The 13,403-nt window shown below is 46.3% G+C and overlaps 1 protein-coding gene and 1 long non-coding RNA gene across 5 annotated transcripts in view; both read left to right on the top strand.

The window, feature by feature from the left end:
- The window catches only part of LOC143477455 (uncharacterized), a 3,073-nt gene extending 1,962 nt beyond the window's left edge, over window positions 1-1,111 (top strand). The window contains exons 1-2 of the long non-coding RNA XR_013121556.1: window positions 1-128; window positions 172-1,111. The exon at window positions 1-128 is cut by the window's left edge and continues 1,962 nt beyond it. This is a non-coding gene — a long non-coding RNA (uncharacterized LOC143477455). The remainder of the gene's footprint in view (window positions 129-171) is intronic.
- Window positions 1-13,403, top strand: part of zbtb16b (zinc finger and BTB domain containing 16b) — a 45,612-nt gene that overhangs the window by 11,221 nt on the left and 20,988 nt on the right. For all 4 annotated transcript variants that reach the window (XM_076976035.1, XM_076976032.1, XM_076976033.1 and 1 more), the window contains exon 3: window positions 7,158-7,255. In XM_076976035.1, the coding sequence (XP_076832150.1) occupies window positions 7,158-7,255 (98 nt within the window). The remainder of the gene's footprint in view (window positions 1-7,157; window positions 7,256-13,403) is intronic.

Below are 13,403 nucleotides of genomic sequence, written 5' to 3'. Positions count from 1 at the left end.
GGTGTGTTGTTTAAGTCAGTCTATTAGCAGTGCTTGTGAACTAGGTGTGTTTTTAAGTCAGTCTATTAGCAGTGCTTGTGAACTAGGTGTGTTTTTAAGTCAGTCTATTAGCAGTGCTTGTGCACTAGGTATGTTGTTTAAGTCAGTCTATTAGCAGTGCTTGTGCACTAGGTGTGTTTTTAAGTGCGCTGAACCAGCCTCTAGCTTTTCAATGGTTGTGCACATTTTGTGTCAGTCACCCTTTATCCTTGGAGCCATACTGATTTTCTGACCACAGGACTACAACTGGCTCTCAACACAGCAGTGACACTGGCCCTCTAAAAACCCCAGCATCTCTGACATGCTAACACGCGTGCACCAGCACACTGTGGTCTGTATAGTCTGCCATCTAAATAATATCTAGTCAGCAGTGATCTTGTAGTCAAGAAATGGAAGATGACCACTGATAAAACTGTGCATGGCAACTTTAATGTGCTCTATGGTGTAATAATGCACTTACAAAATGCACCTATCAGATGAGGGGCCTTAATGAGTGCACTTATACAATAAATAGCCCTATTAGGTTTGGCGAGTAGCTGTAGGTGTTTGTGATGATCAGTAGCACCTGGTCAGTGTCTCAGTCCCAGCATTATTGCACCCCAGGTCAGCTTAGCCACACCCCAGTTGAGAAACGTGATGGGAGGAGAGTGAATGGCTGGGCTCTCTGGGTCTGGACGGGCTGGACCATCTAGATGGTTCACAGCCAGTGAGGAGGCTGGACAGTCCAAACAGGATGAGAACATTCTACAGCGACATGTCAGAGCATCTGACCAAAAACAGGAGTAAAATCAACCATGCAGTGGCTCAAACTGAAGTGGTTGAATTTAAACATACGAGAGAGTGCAAATCTCCATCCCACTGAAATGTTGTCACATTATCTGAAGCAGGCCATTCAGCTCAGAAATCCCCAAATGACACACAAGACGACTCAGTAGTTAAAAGAGGAATACATCTCCATTACAATTTCTTCAGGGTTTTTTTGTTTGTTTGTTTGTTTATAAAGCATTTATTCAGTAAAAATATGGTCATAAAACACAGGCTGTTCAATCAAATAAATGTCTGTTTATTCTAACTTAATTGTGTACGTGTTCTGTTTTCTGTGTCAGATATCCAGACATGTATGTGTTGTATGTGCATAGGTGACTTAGGTCTGGCTCGGTTTACTAGGGAAGGACATACTAGACCAGTGTTTTTCAAACTTTTTTTCTAACGACCCATATTTTGTCCATGATTTTTCCCGCGACCCAGCCTACTAAGAAATATATATACAGTATACTCGGTCGCGAGCGTAAGATGTTGACGGGGGTGGCGAACGCATGTTGTTGCCCGGGGGGGGGGTGGCGAAAGTAAGTTGTTGACTGGGGGGGGCGGCGAACGTAAGTTGTTGACGGAGTTTAACTATTATATCGCGATCGATCGCCAAGTATTAACGCCTCCGCCGTTCGCGCAGTCGCGCGCTATAAATATAATTTATTAAATATATTAACATTTATTTTTTAGCGACCCTTTTTTTTTGCCTCGCGACCCATTTTAGGGTCGCGACCCATAGTTTGAAAAACCCTGTACTAGACCATAATGCATTTGTGGAGACCTGTTGACATTTTGTAATCTTTCACTTAAAAAAAAACCTCTCCCCACCTCCCTCTTTCTCATGTCCCCCCCGTGGGTACTGTGAGAACAGTATAATAACCTGCTTTCGAAGAACACCTGTTCACCTGTTTGTGTGTCCTGTGCAATGCTCCAACCTTTCTATTTTTGCATACATCTATGAAAAGTTCCTAGTACCTACCAACCACAAGGCCACGTCATTTGCATCAAAAGGTAATTGGTTGCCTAGCCTATGTCACTGTGTAAATCACGAACCATATACTTCTAAATGTTAGCCAACTCATTCTCCGTCCTTCCTCATATCGGAGCCAAGAAAGATCACGCTTCATATGATTTTATTTCCACACTATACATTTGTGTTAGTGGCTGCCCTGATACTAGCGTGTTGTGGTGTGGTTGTGTGGGTGTAATTCAGTCCCACACTACAGCTCCCTGGAGTGGCGGTTCGTCAGATGCGTTAGGGGATTGGAACAGGAGGTTAGATGCATAATGAAATGTCCAAAAGAAAAAAAAGAGAGAATGTGTTCAGACTCTCAGTAATACACTAATTTAATGTCCCATAGTGTCAGGGAGAAAACCTTGTGTAAAAGAATCCGGCACATTTGAGATTTGTGCACTGTTCCTTGGGCAGGTCAATTCCAGTGTGAGAGTGCTTGGTGTGTTGTTATCAAACCCGGTCTCACTCTCACAGTGTCTCCGGGTCAACAAGCATCAAGCGCTGAGATAAACCTGGGCAGGGTTCTCGTGCTGGTGATCAGGGGTGGGGAGAAGCCACCAGTGTCTGGAGAGACTGGCTAAAGTGGGTGTTGATGAGTTCAGATAAGACCACGATTTCGGTGTTTATAAACTCATTCAGCTACTATAAAACCCCAGTTCCTTACTGTTCTTTACTGTTTTATGTTGTGTGATGAATTCTGTGCTGCGTAAAAACCATTGATTACTTTCACCTTTTTCAGAAACACTGACATAACAGCTTAACAACTCGACAGGACAATTGTATGTCTTTTATGTTACAGTTAGATGCGTTAAATTGAAGTTCCTTTTTCTATTCTTTGTAATTGTATGTTCTGCTAGACAAGAAAAGGCAAACTTACCAAACTTATTAGATTTTTGTGGCAAATCCATTTGCCCCAGACATGTGAGGGGGCAACATTTCTCTTGTGTCATGTGTTGTTTCTGGTATCGTGTGATATTTGCTCTCTTTACGTTCCATCATTGAGATCAGTGGAGGCTTCGCTCATGTCTTCAGCCCTTCTCCCATTGTGGGATGCAGTTCTCTTCCAGCTCTCTCATTGGTCATTCAGCAGGGTTCCAGAGTCCCTCAGCACACATCACTTCCTGAATTGCTCTCTCAGGGGGGAACGTGCTAGCGCAGATCAAGACTGGCCTGCCATTAATCAAAGCCACTTCCAGTGGTCCTCTCCAGAAACACAAGTACTTGGCCTTGTCTCCAACACAGAGCACCACGATTTGTCTCCTTAGAGAAAGTCGACGTTTTAATGTCTGCATTTTAATGGGAACGTGCAGCACTGGCCTGTAGAGACTAATGGACCATTATCTTTTCACATTTGTTTTTCTCAATAGAGCCAGAATTGCTTTTCCACTGTGTGATTGAATGAATCACTGTGCAGGCACCCAGTGTATTTCTAAGATTCGTATTCTCCCTCTAACGTTCACTCCCTGGAATTTTTAATCTAAATGTATTCCTCTTAGTGGTGATCGTGAATCTCTCCCTCAGACAGCTGGACTTTCAGACACTCTCAAATCATTTACTTAGCTGTCAGGATGTTTAATGTCTTTCTGAGCGTAACTTTCCCATTAATATGGCCGTTATTGTAGGGAAGGCATCAAACAGCGACATTCGGCATGGGTTTAGTTGACCAGGTATTTCTCCGTTTTCTAGCAGCGTTGCCGTTTTTGTTTGGTTTTGTGTGTGTGTGTGTGTGTGTGTGTGTGTGTGTGTGCGTGCGTGCTTTGGGGTGGAGGTGTGGAAGCTAACCATGTCAATTCTGCAAGTGGAGGTTGTTTATTGGTGCCAGGGTTCGGCACACCGCTTCAGATGCGTGCTCCGTGGCTCGTGTGAAAGATGACACAGCAGATGTCGTGCGCTGTGAAATACCTCCCTACATACACGCACTGCACGTGCATGCCAGCTGGCCAAACGCTGGTCATTTTTCTTTTTATAGCATACAGATCGATCGAGTATCCAATGGCTTTGACTCATATTATGTCAGTACTGCTCCAAACACGAATGTCATGTTTCGTTAGGAGATTTAGCACGATTATGTAAAATTTAAAAAAGGGTTCTTCTTAATTGCTTTGCATCTCTTTGTCATCGTCAGAGTTCCTTGTGGATGAACAGGCCCGGTGCGTGAGTCAAAAGCTGGAAAAGATTGTCACGTTCACATGTGCTGCGCATGTCTGCCGGCGGTCTGGGCCACTGATTGTAGGGCACTAATAATTAAGGGCTCTGTAGCAGGAATAAAAGGTTACGGCCGTGCCGGGCGCAGAGCGATGCTCGTACATGCGCCGCACGCGCCTGCAGTGTGTCTGGATGTGTGGCTGGAATTCATATGAAAGCGCTCGCGCAGGGGCGGGGGCGCGCGGGGCGTGGGCGCGCGGGTGTCAGGTCATTGATATGTACAGCATGACTCCGATAAACAGACTATACTGCCAGGACATTTCAACCGCATTAAGCGCGTTCGAGTTAAAGCAAATATTTCGATTAAATCACCAGATTGGAAGGGTGTGTGTGTGTGTGTGTGTGTGTGTGTGTGTGTGTGTGTGTGTGTGTGTGTGTGTGTGTGTGAATGTGCTGGATTTGAATTCGGACGATTAATTATCTTAGCAGCGTCTATGGTGATGCACTGCACGCGTGTATATGGTACACACACACTGCACACGTGTATATGGTACACACACACACTGCACACGTGTATATGGTACACACACACACTGCACGCGTGTATATGGTACACACTCACTGCACACGTGTATATGGTACACACTCACTGCACGCGTGTATATGGTACACACACACTGCACGCGTGTGTATGGTACACACTGCACGCGTCTATATTGTACACACACACTGCACGCGTGTAGATGGCACACACACACACACACTGCACGTGAGTGCTGCCTCACTGTAAGTCCTGTCGCGTGTTTAAATGTTTGTATCTTAGTGACTGTTTCAGACCCCAGGGCCGGTCTGTGTGGGTGATAAATACTGTATTAGGTCGAGGAGAGACTCTTGTGTATGCGCTGTTTGTTCAATTTCAGCGCCAACATGTCTGTGCTTCTCTTAATCAAATCAGTTCGTCTGCCGTTTCTGAACTGAATAAAATGTGTGAAGAGGAAAGAATTTTCTACAATCAGGCCATATCATGTAGGGCTTGTTCAGCTCCCATACGAGGAGGAAGGAGATCACGGATATTTGTTTGAATTATTTTGTTTCAAAATATTATTTAAATATTCTTCATGTGAAAATTTGGGACATCGGTGCATTTTGCTTTGTATTTGCAACGAGAAGCCAATTATCCAAATGTACTGTAAGCGTGCTAAATTACTGGGAAATTTGAGCCTCATTTTTCTGTACTGATGACTGTGAGCTTTGACGCTCTGTTTCCTGTGGTTTAAACGGCCCTAGTTTCGGGCTGAAAACGTTTCATGAAAAAGCCATTTGTAAAAGTCATTTGTAAATGTGGAGTTTGGGGTGAACTCATTAACCGCAGTAGAGTTTCACTTTTATGTTACCTGTTAATTCTTTGTCAGAAGCACCTCAATGCTGATATATGTAGCCAAACATGTAGGTACCTACTTAAAACATCAAAAGTCAGTGCACTTATAATGCTTGGTTCTTAATGTCCATGAACATAAACAACTACAGGCACTGATATGCCTGTTACTATTTATATAAGCAATCATAAACGTCTATGCTTGTTTTATGAGCGTTAAGGTTCCTTAAGTCCTTAACGTCTTCATTTCCTGTCTTATTTCCTCGTTAATCACAAGACATATTAGTCAGTGACTACTGTGAATTTGTCATTACACTGAATGTATGAGGTGTGTGGTGACGGGTGGGGTGTTCTGAATCAGATGTGTGAGGTGTGTGGTGACGGGTGGGGTGTTCTGAATCAGATGTGTGAGGTGTGTGGTGACGGGTGGGGTGTTCTGAATCAGATGTGTGAGGTGTGTGGTGACGGGTGGGGTGTTCTGAATCAGATGTGTGAGGTGTGTGTGGTGACAGGTGGGGTGTTCTGAATCAGATGTGTGAGGTGTGTGGTGACGGGTGGGGTGTTCTGAATCAGATGTGTGAGGTGTGTGGTGACGTGTGGGGTGTTCTGAATCAGATGTGTGAGGTGTGTGGTGACGGGTGGGGTGTTCTGAATCAGATGTGTGAGGTGTGTGGTGACGGGTGGGGTGTTCTGAATCAGATGTGTGAGGTGTGTGGTGACGGGTGGGGTGTTCTGAATCAGATGTGTGAGGTGTGTGGTGACGGGTGGGGTGTTCTGAATCAGATGTGTGAGGTGTGTGGTGACGGGTGGGGTGTTCTGAATCAGATGTGTGAGGTGTGTGGTGACGGGTGGGGTGTTCTGAATCAGATGTGTGAGGTGTGTGGTGACGGGTGGGGTGTTCTGAATCAGATGTGTGAGGTGTGTGGTGACGGGTGGGGTGTTCTGAATCAGATGTGTGAGGTGTGTGGTGACGGGTGGGGTGTTCTGAATCAGATGTGTGAGGTGTGTGGTGACGGGGTGGGGTGTTCTGAATCAGATGTGTGAGGTGTGTGGTGACGGGGTGGGGTGTTCTGAATCAGATGTGTGAGGTGTGTGGTGACGGGTGGGGTGTTCTGAATCAGATGTGTGAGGTGTGTGGTGACGGGTGGGGTGTTCTGAATCAGATGTGTGAGGTGTGTGGTGACGGGTGGGGTGTTCTGAATCAGATGTGTGAGGTGTGTTGTGACGGGTGGGGTGTTCTGAATCAGATGTGTGAGGTGTGTGGTGACGGGTGGGGTGTTCTGAATCAGATGTGTGAGGTGTGTGGTGACGGGTGGGGTGTTCTGAATCAGATGTGTGAGGTGTGTGGTGACGTGTTGGGTGTTCTGAATCAGATGTGTGAGGTGTGTGGTGACGGGTGGGGTGTTCTGAATCAGATGTGTGAGGTGTGTGGTGACGGGTGGGGTGTTCTGAATCAGATGTGTGAGGTGTGTGGTGAAGGGTGGGGTGTTCTGAATCAGATGTGTGAGGTGTGTGGTGACGGGTGGGGTGTTCTGAATCAGATGTGTGAGGTGTGTGGTGACGGGTGGGGTGTTCTGAATCAGATGTGTGAGGTGTGTGGTGACGGGTGGGGTGTTCTGAATCAGATGTGTGAGGTGTGTGGTGACGGGTGGGGTGTTCTGAATCAGATGTGTGAGGTGTGTGGTGACGTGTTGGGTGTTATGCACTACTGCTGCAGTGTTCACACACCCAAGGTAACAGTATCTGACTCTCCCGTGTTTATCGTCTCCTCAGGAAGCTTCACAGTGACATGAAGACGTTTGGCTGCGACTTCTGTGGAAGGCACTTCCTGGACAGTTTACGCCTGAGGATGCACATGCTGTCCCACTCGGGTACGTCCCCCTCACACACGTCCCCCTCACACACGTCCCCCTCACTACTAGTCTGAGACCAGCTGACTTTGTGAATTATAGCACACCCAGACTCATAATACTGAATACTGAACCCAGACTCATAATACTGAATCAACTGTAAATTACAATCGACACTTCCCCCTGCTCCAGATAAGCACAGTCTGGATCTATTTGCACCCTCTTAAAGAACAGCATGCGGGTGAACTTTTACTGCATATGGTATTTACACAAACCAGAACACCACACTTCAGTCATGTTGCTGTCAGGTGTTAGTGAGTCACCGGGAGATCTTTGCCTTGCTGTTGTTCCTGCACCCTCTGTTACTCAACCTTCCCCTGTTTGTTACACCGGGGAGCTGGCAGGCCCTCTGTCTGGGCACCTGGCCATGTATTAGGTACAGTATGTACAGTGACTGTTTGCCAGTCCCTGTTCCCCTGTGATTAAGTACAGGAACACCCGTCAGGGAGGGCACCGCCCAGGCTTGTAGTGCTGCATTCGTAATTAAAAGATGTTTCATAAAATCTTATACTTTTGTTTGAAGTTCTTTGTCAGTGTGAATTGTACCATTGAATTGTTCCATGGAGACACATTTTTCTATAAATAAGATCAGGAAGTAGTATTAAGAAAGCACGTCTGGCTTCCTGTCTATGGCAGCCCTCGATGCGACGGGTGCTTCTGTTGTGGGATAGGCTGGTCGCCATGTTACCACTGAGTTTTGTCATAGTTGCGTCGCACGTGTGTAAGATCAGTAGGAGTTTGTTGCTGTTTGTTGTTGTAGATGGTGTTCCTCAAGGAACTGTCTAACTGCCAGTGGAGCAGAACCATTCAAACTCACAGGATGTGTGTGTGTGTGTGTGTGTGTGTGTGTGTGTGTGTGTGTGTGTGTGCGTGCGTGTGTGTGTGTGTGTGTGTGTGTGTGAGAGAGAGAGAGAGAGAGAGAGAGAGGTGTGTAAGAGAGAGAAAAAAGAGACAAGGAGTGTGTGTGAGAGAGAGAGAGAAAGTGAGTGTGTGTGAGAGAGACAGTGGACAGTGTGTGTGTGTGTGTGTGTGTGTGTGTGTGTGTGTGTGTGTGTGTGTGTGTGTGGTGAATCTGTAGTCTATTCTCTTGAGGCACTAGGGTAGCACACCTCACTAGATTTTGATTAACTCAGGTCTGAAGTGAAGCTACGATGCATCTTCAGTACAGATCAGCACCACCTCTAATCTTCGTTCTTTTTTTCTTTCGTTCTTTCTTTCTTTCTCTCTTTCTTTTGTCCTTCTGTTCTAGGGATCTGGATCAGTTACACTTATTGTTGACATGACATTTACAGATTTATATACAGATGTTTATCTTTTTAAAAAATATTGAAAGTGTTCATGTGTTTTTGTTTTACGCTGACAGAGAGAAACACCTCCACCTTCAACAGCTAATCACGTGAATCAGTGTCATATGGCCTAAAAGCAACGTAGAATTATTTCTTAATTAGATTTATTTCCACGTATAATCCTTCCTCTGTAGCACCTTTTTATGCTCAAGGGAGGAGAATCATAAATATGTAAAGCACTTAAGCACAGAATGCCTAGACTCACAATGCTCTCTTCTTCTCTCGCTCCTCTGTGCTCCCTCTCTCTTTCTTTCTATTCCCATTCCCCACTCTCTCTGTCTTTCTCTCTGTATTTCTTCCTCCTTTCTGTCTGCCCCTCTCTCTCTCCGTCTGGCTGAAAGAGCCCTGTTCCTTTGAGATTGCTGGCGGAGGGCCAGTTCTCCGCTCGGTCAGATGACATCATCATCTGCCTGCAGGTCTGAGCGTTCCGCCAGCATTCCGGCACATTTATGATCGCTCGCAGATGTGTGTCCAGGAACATACTGTACCCAAATCCCAAAATTAATCTGAGCACTCTCTAAGCCACTGCTCTCAAAAACAGCATAAGCACCAGGGCAGAATGTGTGTGCGTGTGTGTGTGTGTGTGTGTGTCTGTGTGTGTGGGAGGGATGAATAAACATAAACAAAATCGGGGGGTGGTGAAGACAGAAAGAAGGACAGCAGGCCTATTGACAGTATCACTTCACTACGCAGGGATTAGCAGAGTGTCTTGGCTGTTGCAACAAAATATGACAGATCAGAATGTGTGGTGTGTGGGAGGGTAATGTGTGTGTGTGTGTGTGTGTGTGTGTGTGTGTGTTGGGGGGTTGTGTGTGTGGGGGGGGTAACGTGTGTGTGTGTGTGAGAGAGTGTGTGTGAGAGTGTGTGTGTGTGTGTGTGAGTGTGTGTGTGTGTGTGTGTGAGTGTGTGTGTGTGTGTGTGTGTGTGTGTGTGTGTTGGGGGGTTGTGTGTGTGGGGGGGGGTAACGTGTGTGTGTGTGTGAGAGAGTGTGTGTGAGAGTGTGTGTGTGTGTGTGTGAGTGTGTGTGTGTGTGAGAGAGTGTGTGTGTGTGTGAGAGAGTGTGTGTGAGAGTGTGTGTGTGTGTGTGTGAGTGTGTGTGTGTGAGTGTTGGGGGGTTGTGTGTGTGGGGGGGGTAACGTGTGTGTGTGTGTGAGAGAGTGTGTGTGTGTGTGTGTGAGTGTGTGTGTGTGTGAGAGAGTGTGTGTGTGTGTGAGAGAGTGTGTGTGAGAGTGTGTGTGTGTGTGTGTGAGTGTGTGTGTGTGAGTGTTGGGGGGTTGTGTGTGTGGGGGGGGGTAACGTGTGTGTGTGTGTGAGAGAGTGTGTGTGAGAGTGTGTGTGTGTGTGTGTGAGTGTGTGTGTGTGTGTGTGTGTGCGTGCGTGCGTGCGTGCGTGTGTGTGTTTGTGTGTATGGGTGCATGCACATGTTCAGACTGTTAAATGGGAAAGACACAGGGTGTGTCAGTGTGTGTCCTCACACCTGTCTCCAGGTGCAGCCTCTTAAGTGTCCGGGCCCAGACTGCTACACCTGGGTCTGTGAATACTTACCCAAACACCTGTACCTTCACTAACACTGATAACTAATAACACTGATACTAATACTGACCCACTAGAAACGGAGTTTGTCCTGAGAGAATTTAATAGTTAGACAAATAAAAAAATAATGTTACAGTTATATAAAATACATCAAGTATATAAAATATAGCTATGCAAAGTCTAGTTATTGTTATTGTTTCTGGTGGATAGTTTTAATGTCTATTTTCTCAAATCAGTTCCCAGTCATTTTCAGTATTATAATCCCAATTCCACTGCAGTTGCCAATTCAAGAAAAGTAAATTGAATCCTCTGTTTGCAGTTCTTGACTAACTATGTCTTTAAGTGAAAGAAGTGGACTATTGTGAACTATTGTTGCCTGCCATGGCCTTGTGGCCTTGAGTGCCAGTGGTTGCCAAGTTGCAGAAGATCCCTTCTTATGCAGTTTTAGTATTCAGCATGTGTTGCTCTCTTGTTTCTGGATGGTGGACAAAGTGTTTGGATGGGAGATTAGTGCATCTGGGAGGCTGTTTAGGTGTTTGGGGCAAATGTTTCAGTTATTTTTTTTTGTTTGTTTGTTTTTACAGGCAGCACAGTCCAGCGTGTGCTCTCTGAGGCGTGGTCTCCGAGGTGTGGTGTCGAGGCGTGGTCTCTGAGGCGTGGTCTCTGAGGCGTGATCTCTGAGGCGTGGTCTCTATGTGTGGTGTTGAGGTGTGGTGTTGAGGCGTGGTCTCTATGTGTGGTGTCGAGGTGTGGTGTCGAGGTGTGATCTCTATGTGTGGACTAGCGCAGACTAATTTCCTTGTTGTGGCTTGTTGGGATCCTGCACACTCTGGGCTGGGGGGGGAGAGGGGGCGGAGTCTGCCTGGGAGCAAACACGGCACTACCTCACACACAATGTCGGAGTGGGCGGGTCCCCGTGTTGCTGACGTGTGTTGTTGTGTTCGGCCCGAGGTCAGGCCAGATCCGGCATTTGACAGTGCTCTGTTCACGGCCGCTCGACACCCTGCCGCGTTAGCCACAGTGCCACGTCTAAGAGGCCAGTGAACGTCAGAGTGGACGCTATTGTAATGCACTCTGGACGCCTCCACCAGCACAGGGGCCTCTTTGGTTGTGGTTTGTCGTGAGTCTAAAAGCACATGTGAAGCTACAGCCTTGGGCCAGCAGTGCAGGAAGGAGAGGAAAGAGAGTTGGGAACAGGCTAAATTTAGGCGCTAGCTGGCTGCCTTCCTTCAGCTCGTGGGCGTTTTAATGACTCATAATAAAGCTATTTGGAGGCAGCTGAGTGAAAACAGATACTTGACGAGCCTTGGGTCATTATAGATTTAGATTTTATTGACTTTTTAAAGCTGGAGGAGTGGCCTGTGTTCGGAGCGGAGGGGCGATGGTAGAGCATGTTGACGGTCACACGTGAAACGCGTGTGCTTCCTGTCAAAGGGACGTGAGGAGAGATTTAAATTCCGACGGGTACACTCTCTCAATATGGACACAAGTAACAGCATTAATATCAAGTAGACATCATGTGGCCAGACCTCTCTATGGTAAAGAGCCATAGACAATATCTCTACCTGGCATTAAGGAGTTCTGAAACGCAGAGTGTTTCTTTATAAAGCTGCACCTCCGTGCCAGGTGACACGCATCTGTAACGCTGTCTCCAAAGCACCAGGCAACAGCGAGAAACATCACATCATTTTAAGCGGCGAACAGCCTTTTAGCGCTTATGGGGTTTTCAGCCAGAACCCCAAAGCCTAATTAAGAGCATTTTTTAAAAGAACGTGCCATGGTTAATTCAGTGTGGTTACAGAAATGAAGGCCATTTTGTGGCCTACTTCAGAGTTGGGGTGGCAGACGAGGTCAGTGCTACAGGTGGCCGGGACGCTAATAATAGGAGCCGCTTCAGACACCGCTTCAGACGCCGCTTCAGACGCAGCTTTTGAGGGAGTGATGCGCATCATTATTAAATGTGCTGGGACTGTTTCACCCTGTATACATCTGAAAAGTCCTCCCTCGTTCTCTGGAGCATCCTTGGATGAAACGTGTTGCAGTGCTCTGTGTATCCAGCCGGATATGTGGCAATGCGCACCGACGACACACCGAGGGATATCCAAGGGATGGTGGCTTATTTAAAGGGATGGGTTGCTTATTTAAAGGGACGGCTGCTTATTTAAGATGTCTGCGTAAAAAACAACAACGCACTTCTGTTCTGCCCAGCTCGGTGCCGAGCAGAGGTGCGAGATCGTTAATTATTCTGTTGCTTTATCATGCACCGCACCTGAAATGTCGTTCGAAACCTTTTAAGTATGAGAAGCTCGAACCTGTCAGAAGGCGGTGCAGAGAGCCATGCCACCATGCTTTCACACCCTGGAGGACATATAGTTGTTTGTTTGTTTTCCGCTAGTTTATGGTCTTTTATCAAGGCGAGGCGAGAGGGGGCTGGCAGCTGTTGTTTGATAGAAGAACATTTCTCTGGATCTGTCAAGAGACTCGGTATCCCTGCTCTCGTTTGGGGAGGGGGGGGATTTTTCATATCAAAAACAATTCCCTCTGTGAGAAGTGAAGCTAAACCTTTAAAGGACACCACTGACATTTTGGTAAATAATCATGTTTCATTCGCTTGACACCCAGTAAACGCATGCAGGAGAGTGTGAAGTGAGACAGATTTGTTTTGGGGGCTGAGAAATTTACAGAAGTAGACTGTCTTTGTAACGGCAGCTCAGGGAACCAAGTGGATTGGCTTTAAAACATAAATCTTCTCTAAAAAATGTCAGGTCTTCTGTATACAAACACATCTCTTCCCACTTTATACATACATTGGTGACCTCATAAATATTCCACACAAATCGAGGCTCAAATGCAGTAGCACCATGTGAGGCTTCGTGGTTCCTTTGTGAATTTCAGAGATGTACAAATATCTTTCTCAGTGTTGGAATCACAATTGGCAGCACACATTTCACCTTGGGCCTTCTGGACAATGTGTGCATGAATCTTATTTCTGGGAGATTAGAGGTGACAGCTGAGTTTTATTTGCTTATTTTTTATTCTATTTCTGGTTATTTGACACTGAGCTAAAGCCAGCTACCTGCCCTTAAATTTGTCAACACACACACACACACACACACACACACACACACACACACACACACACACACACACACACACACACACACACAAAAGCCCTAATCTGTAAAAAAAATCATTATCTCTGAGTGACACTGTTGTCCAGTACAGTAGTA

Source organism: Brachyhypopomus gauderio, chromosome 16 (genome assembly GCF_052324685.1).
Source record: "Brachyhypopomus gauderio isolate BG-103 chromosome 16, BGAUD_0.2, whole genome shotgun sequence".
Lineage (NCBI taxonomy): Eukaryota > Metazoa > Chordata > Actinopteri > Gymnotiformes > Hypopomidae > Brachyhypopomus > Brachyhypopomus gauderio.
This window is presented reverse-complemented; position numbering and strand designations above follow the sequence as displayed.